Source organism: Habropoda laboriosa, unplaced genomic scaffold (genome assembly GCF_001263275.1).
Source record: "Habropoda laboriosa isolate 0110345459 unplaced genomic scaffold, ASM126327v1 scaffold80, whole genome shotgun sequence".
Classification (NCBI taxonomy): domain Eukaryota; kingdom Metazoa; phylum Arthropoda; class Insecta; order Hymenoptera; family Apidae; genus Habropoda; species Habropoda laboriosa.
Genome location: NW_017100193.1, coordinates 5129 through 16021, shown reverse-complemented (window position 1 = coordinate 16021; position 10893 = coordinate 5129). Strand labels below are relative to the sequence as shown.

Sequence of the window (10893 nt, the reverse complement as noted above, 5' to 3'; positions counted from 1 at the left end):
CTTAAGATGACACCATTATCTAGGGTCGCTAAAGATGGCCACAGCTATTACCGCAGCTGTGTATATACACTTAACCCTCGACTGAAATTTTTCTTTTACACGCGGTTCCCTGTTTTATTTTAACCACGATTTCTTCGCCAACTGTTTGAATTTATCTTAGAAATGGTCCCTCTCAACTTTCCAAGTTACAATCGTTAGTTTTCCAATTTTCTAAAAAATCTCATTTCGGTGGATACGGTACCAATTAACCACGAACAGATCGAATTTTTTCTCTCAAGGGCACTACTCGAAACGCGGAAGAGGATGCCCAAGGCGCGCGCGCACACACAAACACAGGCTCCTATCCACGCGGTGATGCGAAATCACCGGTCTTCTATCCCCCTATTTTCAATGGCTATTCATTGTTGCGTTCGTGCGTGATTGGACGAGCTCGAAATAACACATTTAAGCGAACGAAGAGTCTACACATGGCGGAGCAACATTTTCTAGAGCGGGTAATCCTGTGCCCGATAACATTACACGTTGCCGGTAATGCATACTCTCTCCGCTGACAATGCATTAACACAGACGACGTACAGGATAGACCTAGCATCTTATGGGACTTTTTGTTCGGTTCTTCGGGGGGTCGAGAAGACCCTTACCATTTTCGTGTCGCTACCAACGTTACCGATTCAGCCTAGAATATGATAACAACATTAATAGAGGTTGGAATTGGAATTAAACGTAACTATGAAATTACAAATAAGAAAGTAACGTAATTGTTTGTTAGTAGATGATTCATCGCATGCACGTGTTCTACTGCTGTCAGAAGATCGTGAACAATTCTATCCACCCAGTCCAAAATATGTGTGCATCTTTGTATGCAAATTTGATAAAATAAAATTTTTTTACATCTGTCGATTTTACCATCTTTGATGATTGGATTGTATGTAATTTCTAAACTCACCGCTTTATATTGTAGAGGGCATAACAAATCCTTCGATTGTTTACACGATCGGTATTTCAGAACGTCGGACACAAAAATACATTAGGTGCTAGGTTTATCCTGTACCTCGTCGTCTGTGGTTCTTCTAAAATTTTTTTTCTTACAATTAAATTAAATTCTTCGATAATACAAATTAATCTCAAAGGACTCTTCAATTTACAAAAAAAAATAGTTGTTAGGAATTTTTAATTTAATAGGTTAAGAGATTTTGAGGGTATAAAAAAGTTGTGTTATCGATGGTAAGTAAGTAGAGTAATGTCTTTCTCTCTATTCTGACCAATAGATGTCGATGAATGTGATATCGACTGTCAACATTCATGGCACAATATGTATTATCGACCGTATTTAATAATATTTTAAACAAACAATACCGAAGAACGAAAAACCTATTGTTTGTTTAATGGACGTCGTTAAAAAGAGTAACACAATTATTTAAACTTCGTTCTGAATGGAACGAATAATTTTTAGTGAAAGAAGAATCTAACCTAACAATGTAAACAGTCAAAATTCTTTTGTTTCAGAAACATGTAATTTTTCACAACTGAAGGAACCTAACATAACATCCACTGATGTAGACAACTATTTAGTTGAAGGTAATTAAAAAAAGGACAATAAAAATGCAGCGAACAAATTTACCAGTAGTCTCAATGCAACTGGACTCCTCCATTGCAATAAAAATAAGCATGGGAGGATCAATGTTCCAAGAGAGAACACTAATGGGTCGTTCAGATGTGTGGCACAAGATTAAAATTGTAAATGGGACTTTATATGATAAAGAGACAGTACTGAAAGCAATTCTGACTGCTATAGAGCCAGCAGAACTAATTCCTGTTAAGTACCAAGCCAATGCAGAAGATACTTTTTTCCTGGCACGCAATTGTGCTCATGCCCTGGATAAACTCTGCAAGACTAACTTAATAATAAAGAATCCAGAGGGAGATCCATTGATACTAGTAGTAACTTTGGGATTTGCATCTATTCATGACTTAAAAATTAATCTTCAACCGTTACTTTTGACTGCTCTAGCCAAGAAATATGACCCTAATAAGAGATCCTTGGATTTGGAGCAATTTCACAAGGATCCTGATATGTCTAAGACTGTCTATTGCCCACTATCTCAACAGAGAACTTTTAATCATGTTCTGAAGCTAACAAAGTCTGCTATAGCCACAGTAGAATACTTGAATCTACAGAAGAACGAGTTATTTAACCTGTCTCCCATAGAAGCTTCTAATTTGACCTCGATAAGATATATGGATCTGAGATATAATAATTTAATAGCTATGGAAGCACTTACTCCGTTGAAAAATCTGTGTATACAGAGATTATGGTTGGATGGAAATCCTCTCTGTGAAAATTATGCAAGTTCCAAGCAGTATATAGAATCTGCACTAAAATATTGCCCTAATTTAACTCAGTTAGATGGAGTATACATTAGAACATCTGGACTACCACTGACATATGCTAATTATTTCAAGAATTTGTCAAGAGAAGAACTAGTTGTTAAATTTGTTAACCATTTTTTTAACCTATATGACCATAGTGATAGAACAGTCTTGAAGGGAATCTATTACAAAAATGCATTCTATTCAATGAGCTTTGGAATTACTTCATCGGTGGCCCATAAGAGGAACCTTGTTCAATTTACAGCCAACAGAAATATACTGAGGAGTGCAGATCTGAATAAAAAAAGACAACACCTCTATTATGGACAAGACAATATTCTAGGAGGTTTAAAGAGGCTACCAAGGTCCCATCATGATAAAACTTCATTTGTGTATGATTTAATGTATGATGATGGCAAATGCTTAGTCATTTCAGTCAGTGGACTGTTTAAAACAATGAACAACTCTTCTCAAGTATTATGGTTTAATAGAACCTTTGTTTTGCAAGCTGGTCCTGACCATGAGTACAATATTTTGAATGATCAGTATCATGTGGACTCCACTTTGGCAGAAATCCCACCAAATAGTATAGAAAGCAAGGTTCCTTATGATGAAATTTCACCATCTTGTTTCAGTACGAGTGAGAAAAAAGAATTGATGAATAAATTTTTAGAATTAACTACTTTGAACAGTGACTGGAGTCAGACCTACATGGAGGAAGCTAAATGGAATTTAAGAAAAGCTATTTCGAATTTTATGAAGGATTACAAGTCTTCTGCTATTCCTACTGAGGCCTTTTTAAGATAGTATTATATGTTTCTTTATGTATCGACTATGTAAATATTTGTAATATTCGTATTTTTCAATAAAATATATGTTCTTGGATCAAGTCGTTTATTTTGTGTTCTGGTAATCTATTCCTTCGGTAGATGGCTCCACAATGTGCATCACAGTACAACCAAACACTATAAGAGCTACATAAACTGAACGATTTTAATCATTTAAAGGAGCTATAATAAGATATTCCAATGAAAGAAAAACGGGATATCCTTGGTAAAAGAAGACTTTTTCTTTCCCAAGAATTACTATGTTAGGGCATATCCAACACCAGCATAGATCAATGAGCGCATCGTGATGTTACTCCTCTGGCATTTAAACCGAGGATGTTCACTGACTTCATCAAAAGGTTATACATTCAAGGATCAGGCTGATTACAGGGGGCCTGAGTGAATGAGACGACAAGCCTGTTGTTTTCTTCTTTTTAGTCTCTTTCACCGAATATCACTCTTGGTTTATGCAATAGCAGTTTAGCGAACCGCGGACTATGATTAAAGTATCCCTCGCGTTAAAACATGTAGATGCCGATAACAAGATTTCTGAAATAAGCGGGAGAGTGGACAGACTTTAATTGTGATTTATAGGCTATAGAAACCATCGCTGGAAGATGTACCATGTTTAAAATGTATGCACTTACACGTGAAAAATTTCCTGATATTGCAATTACGGGGGAAATGAAAGCAACACTGGCTCCGTTATCAGATTCACAGAGGAAAACTGTGCAAAACCATAAAAGGTATGGCTAAACGAGCGATCAAAGCCTGGTAAAATAATTTTTCTCGAGATTCAATCTCAAGGAGCGCTTCCCATTGCGCAAACGTGGCCATTTCCTGGTCCCATAGCAGGAAGATGGCCGACAATAATGCTGATTACGCGATCACACGTGTTAGTCGAGCGTCTCGGTTTACCAACAATTACTGCTCGCATACCTGGCGGTATAATAAAATGATTGTTGCGTGGTGGATCCTCTGTGAGACCCCCAACGGCCTCCCACGAAACTTTTGCCCACGATTATTCCAGGATATGCCCCCGACCAATTACAACTTCCTTCGATCGGTGTTTCCTGGCCCGTCCACGCCAAGGTTTCGATACGAAAGTCGAGTTAAGACCGTGCGTGACACTGATTGCCGATTTCGTAACGCGTCACGGGGTATAAATCGTTGATTGAATTTTGATAATTTACAGTAGACGTATAGTTAGTTATACTTATCTAAAAAAAAAAACAATTAAAATCGCTATGATAGTTGGTACAGCGGATAACCTATGCACAAATATACCCTAAAAATTTCAAGTCACTTGGACTATTGTTAGTAGTTCTCCAGACTTTTCGGCTAGAAATCTGGGAAATATGAAATTAGCTCGGATCTACTACACCTGCGTAACACTATACTCCTCGAATCTCTATAACTTTCTCAATTTTGGACATTTTTGAAAAATTCATCGTGTTCTACACGCTTATCAACCACCGTATAGATGGAAAGTTGGAATTTTTTTGGACCGTAAGGTACTAAGATACCGCCTCGAAGATGGAAAATAAAACGACAGGCTCCAGGTGACCGGGCAGAGCATCCTTGTGCCAGATACGACTCCGCAACGACATATTCGTAGCACTAGACTGATCCAGCGATCTTCCGATTGCGACTCGAAGCGAATCGGGGATTGGAAATTTCGACAAAAGCTTATTGACCGGAAAATCGAAGGGAAAATTGTAGAAAATTAATCTCGAGCGTGATTGCAGAGGTGGGAATCTGGTAATTAAGATGCAGCAAAGTTGCACCATTTCTCCAGTAATGAATGCACGCTTCCTGCGCTCCCCCCAATTACAGGGATCTTCTCTTTCTAATGAAACTCGGCTACGATCACGCAATGTTCCTCGCTTTCATCAATTTCGCTCGTCTGTTTACGTTCCATAGAGATTTCGATATCATTTTCATCTCGAATACACTCGTGAAACTTTTTCCGAGGCTGATAGATATATCTATCGTTTTACGTGAACATACGCGCGGGCATAGGTGATTTACGGAGGTTAGGTTAGGTTAAGTTAGGGATACGCATGGAACAGAGTATAAATTCAATTTTCCAGGGGCATTGTTGGACTAATTAGAGAGCCTCTCACTGGCGCTCGCGATCGTCCGTGGACCCTCGCCGGAAATCTCTCACGGGAGTTGCGCATACGCCGACTCCCGCACCATTTTGCCCCAGATCGCCGCTGGAAACCCCCCCCTTTTACGTAATCCATGTCGCGTTTAACATTCGAGGAACCGGTTCACCCGAAATCAGCCATCGTAAAATTCGTGAAAAATATTAATTTCTTTCACATACAGCTGCTATTTTTTATCTTACTAGTTTCTGGCTAATGAAATGGGAATTTTAAGGAAATTTCAACGGCTAATATTACATATATTACTTGCGGTTGTAAAATAATTCCACCATCTTTCTTTGTGATCGTTAACGCACGCTTAAAGAGACATTATTTCATTATGTTAGTGTTAAAATATTTCCTTCTACCGTAATACATGTGTACGCCTTAAATAAGTCGATTATCTAGAATATTTTCGGCGGACAAAAAAATCTAAAAGAATCCCCAATTTTATACAGACATTCTCGGTCCACTAATTAGAGGTTAATTTGGTCTTTTTCTGGTCCAAAGTCAAGACGAAGTTCAGCGCGCAAGAAGGAAACACTGTAAGAAGCAGCTGCTTGTGTAACTTCCACGTTCCAAGCTTCTTCACGGAGAGCATCGCGTTTATGCAACATTGCTCGTGGATTCACGCACGCACGACACCATCGACCGGTCTCTTGTCGTGTGTGTCCCAAGTGAAAGTTACGCTTACTGTCGGCGCAGCGTCGCGACGAGCCGATGCCATTATAGAATCGGAAGCTGCACCGTCCAGATGCCTTGATTTCCACTCCGTACGGCCGCGTATACATACAATACGAATAGAATAAATTCACTTCCATTATTATGTTTCACCACGGTGGGAAGTATCGATTGTTCCGCTCATTAGACGGCGAACAATATTGGGAAAGGCTGATCACAGCGCGAACACCGTTCTCGATAAAAAGTGGAGCACTTCCCATCATTGGAAAATTACTTAGACGGGCCAATAAGGTCTCTAGACCCTGGGAATGATTTCTCTCGGGACTGGAGGCATTGTCCTGAAAGGGGAAAGAAACACTTGGAAAATTCGAGATTCTTCGTTAATTCGGGTAAAAATGCGTCTAACGAAGAATCGACAGTTCGAGTGAAATTTTCAACGTACAAAGACTCGATGTTCAACTTTGTGTTGGGTACGTTTTGACAAAATAAACACAGACAATTTGGAAAATTGTAAGGTGAAGGAACTGCCATCAGGATTACGTAAAGGAACAGCGATGAGCGGATAATAATTCTGTCTTTCGCACGGAGTTGCGCACTATGTCACAATAACGAGCGGCCCGTAATTAAGACCCAGGAGAGCTGCGATAATTGTACTCGGGACAAACCCACACCGTATAGATGTACCTACTTAAACAAAAAACATAAAAAAAGAATTCATCATTTTCGGAAATAATTCCTTTTCCATTGATACACGTGAGACGTCTGCTAGCCCAGAGAAACCTTAAACTAACGGTGTACTATAAATTACACCACGAATTGTCTCATAAGAGATATGCAAAAATTCTAGAGAAAAAAGGGGAATACGATTGATTGAACGAAGAGGATCAGGATTCTGCTCGAATCGCGAGCAGGCATCTCTGCATAAACGCTAAGAGTGATCTCTTGGCCAATTAATTTCGACACCAGCCACCGATGAATCGATGAAAAATTTCATCGAACTATCGCGCAAGTGGAGCAACAGCTGCCTCGAGGAAAGAGGCTGAGTCTAACGACACTATGGCACTACTGTGACAAATGAAGATATTAGGCAACTTATTCGTCCAAAATGACATGTACTTTGCTTCGATATTTCAGACACTTCCTATCTTCGTTGAAGAAAAAAAAAAGAATCATTAGACTGAATTAAGATTTGATCAGAATTGTATCGAATTAAGAGCAGAAATTTCGAAATTTCACCGTAGAACGAGCCTGTAATATTTCTGATTTTCATTAAGAGAAAAACAATACGGAGCAATTTGTTACGTGCAACTATTAATAAACTTCTGAAGCGAAAAATGGTTTATAATAGTCGAGTAGTGTCATTTGTAAGAGGGTTCTTTGGTCCTAGAAGTCGGTTAACGAGCCGCTCATAGCTCAGGGGCCACGGGGAGCAGCGATTTTCAGGATGATCGCCAGAGACGAGTCGTGTTCGCCTCGAAGAGGATGCCTTTTGCTTTCACTTTCTCACGTGCCGTGCGGACCTCGCGAATACTCCCCTCCATCGTCTTTCATAGAGGATAGATAGATCCTCCGAGAGGATCCTCGAGCCGTTCACGACTGCGTAATTGGCTTTTTCAAAAAGCTTCGGTAATTCAGGTTAAAACTAAAACGATCCTAGATCAAACTCGATAAAGAATTGCCACGAAATCCAACTTTAATCGCAAAGGATCGATTTGAAATTGAGGAAAGGATTTGGGAGATAGATACGATAAATCGTTTCTTTTCGAGGAGATGAAAATACGGTGTTGGTTTTATTCTAAATAAATGACTTTACTCTTCGAATGATTTTTTTCAGAATAGACCAAGCAGAGGATAAGAAGATACAAAACGGCCGAGGAGAAGCGTAATTGCGACAGTGTAATTGACGCCGCGATGCAGCTGGGAGATAGGGGCCGCAGCACGCGAGGATAATACTCAAATGTAGAATAGTCTCTCTAGATAGTAGTGAAATTGCTATTGCATTGCGTCTTCTAAGAAGAAGAACAATGTCACTAGCTTCTTGGGGAATTGTCGATGAAAATTGGGACGAAGGGATAAATCATCTCTTCTCGAGGGGAAAAAACGCGTAAGTGTAATGGCGGTCGTAGGTCAGGATCTTGAGGCGTCGTCCCACTGTCACCGTGAGTACATAAAGTGTTTCGCAAGAAAAGCAAGAAATTAATTTCGCAGACTCCAGAGAAAGGTAGAGAATCATTTTCTCCGAGATGCAAAGTCTTCGAACTTGGATATAGCGAAAATTAGAGTATTTCCATTCGCTTGGAGTCTAGTTACTCCAGCGAAGGATCGCCGGAGAGTTTAGAGCTGAGAGTTAAGAGCTGAGAGCTGAGACTTGAGAGGAGATTGAATCGATATAGAACACGCCGTTGCTCCAGTTCCTATTGCTTTCGCCGTTTCAGCGCAATAAATCGCCGCTTCGTGAGGAGGATTCGCTCCTCCGTGGCGAGTGTACGTGCCGGAGGACGTTCGAGATCTTCCACAGCCAGCTTTCACTAGCTCGATCTCGATCCATGTGTAACAAACACTTCCATACATAAGTACATAGTAGTAAGCAAGGGAAATAGGAAAAAGGTAGACGCCAAGGCCGTGCATCTGGGCTTCTCCATTTAGAGAACCATTCTATAGCAGTCGTGTTAAAAAGCCAACGAGATAGAGTGACGGAAGTCGAGTCTGTTCCCGCATACACTTAGCACCTTTCTGCATCCGCTTGGGCAACAGGGAACATTCTCCTATGAATCGCTATGCAAATCTCCGTGTAGCATTGTTCCTTCGTGAAAACTAGCCTTTTTCTTTTAGTAGATGTGATAAATTCATGCGATTGATATTTCTTCCGATAATTTTCACGATAATTATATTATTACATCTAGTCTGATAATCTCTCGTTGAACATCAACTACCGAAGAATTAAGTGCAAAGTACCGTTACCTAAATGATAACTGCTCGTCAAACGGCTACACTTATTACATCCCTCCAAGAGATTCGATCCAAAGGAATTGGTCTAGCCCCCCACACCTATGACCCGAGCTTTCTCTGCCGCCGCGCCGGTTTAACGATCGTCGAAGAATGTCACGCTGTTTGTGATATACAGACGAATATTCACGCTCGTGGGCGGCTTTGACATAAGCGAGGAATACGGAAGTCTTGAAAACTTCAAGTACTTGGCATCGTTGTCTCGTCTTCAACCCTTTCTTATTTTTATCAGTCACTTGTGAGAATCTCAAGTAAGGGTCTAATACGATGGAAGAAGCTGGTGAATCGATCAGTAGGCTAAACTCCCACCACTCTGGCCACGTTCTTCGGTCTATACGTGTAAATATCGTGCCATCTGCGGACGAGTCGAAGACAACTTTCGCCCCCCAAGGCTGGGAAGATTCCTCGTCGCGAGCTCATCGCGCGTAATAGAGACGTGGATGGTCAGTGAAGAGCAACGTGGCGTCTGTTTAATTACGAAATCCCTCAATTGGAATTGTCTCGTGATATTTCACCTATGCGTACATAGGGAAGAGAAAAAAAGAAGATCTTTAAATTGTTCGATAAAGAGATTATATATTTGTTTACGTAACTCGACGGGATTCGTAAACGAACCGGAAACTTTATCTCTTTCACGCAGGATAAACAGAATGCGAAGCGGATTGCGAAATATCCCGATTGTCGAGCCGCGACCTCGATCTTCAACCTCCCCGTGTAACCTCTTCCTCGCCATTTTCTTTTTTTACCTCTCTGTTCTTTTATTATAGTGCAGCGTTGTATATTCGAAATTAGATGAAATGATAAACAAGAAGGAGAAGAAGAAGTTGGATAGTTGAAAGTCCCGAAGTCCCGAAATGAACCTTCGAAATCACGGAATCGATATAAGGAATGCGACATAGCACTCCCAGGATGCGCCTTTTCAAGGGGTCGAGGCGCGATCTTCGCTGGCAAAGGGCACAAGACGACCGGTCGCGGCGAACGCCACGATTTCTGTGTCCCTGGAGCATGCTCCAAACATCACGGACTAATTGATCCTATCTTAGATCTCTATCAACGTCGTGAACTTTCAATTGAATGATTTAACGCGTCGATCTTTTCGAGAATCACCGATACCATCGTATAAAACGCGATATAAACTCAGAAATATCAAACTTTATTCGACAATTAAAGAATTTTTATCCTTTGGAAATTCTGCCACACAGTACGAGTCGACGTGTTAATAGAAAGTGGCTTTTACCACCAGTGACGCAACCGATAGATCATTTATCAACGATTTGTCGTGGATGCAAACATCAGCTTTCTTAAACATCTCATAATTGTAAAATTCACAGGGGTTTCTGACCTTTGGATAAATCATAATCTCTTAAGATTCGAAAAAAAAGTCATTGATTTTCACTTTTTAACTTAACAAATAACCAATAGAACAAATTGCTTGAAAATTCTTTAAAAAATTTACAAAGAATTCATGAAAGAGATCTTCATGAAAGAATTCAACATAAAATGATCGCATTTAATAGAGAAGGAAAAAACGTGAAAAACAGCTGAACGAAGAATTCCACGATTTCAATAAGACAAACATTCATAGTACTCCATACTATAACGATATTCCAGGCGTGAATCGCTTCACAACTTTCCAGTCGCTGGCAGGTAGCATCTGTCTGAGCATAGATCGAGCGGAGAGTGACGTAACACTCTTCGTTACGTCCTCTGCCACCATCGAACGCTCACATGCCTTCTCTCAGAAGACCCCTACCTCGACCCCTATCTGGGGGCGTCCTACCGTACCGCGTTCCCCGCTGGGCATCCTCTTCTCGGTCGAAGTAGTCTCCTCAGAGCCGCAGTCGCCTCCAAGAGTCCTT

The 10893-nt window shown here is 40.5% G+C and overlaps 1 protein-coding gene across 1 annotated transcript; it reads left to right on the top strand.

The window, feature by feature from the left end:
- The first annotated feature begins 1300 nt into the window (after positions 1-1300).
- Positions 1301-3177, top strand: LOC108570128 (nuclear RNA export factor 1-like). Its single transcript, XM_017931917.1, has 2 exons — positions 1301-1404; positions 1507-3177. Exon 2 carries the CDS (start codon positions 1603-1605, stop codon positions 3175-3177), a length of 1575 nt encoding a protein of 524 aa, XP_017787406.1. The 5' UTR covers positions 1301-1404; positions 1507-1602.
- Positions 3178-10893: the final 7716 nt, after the last annotated feature.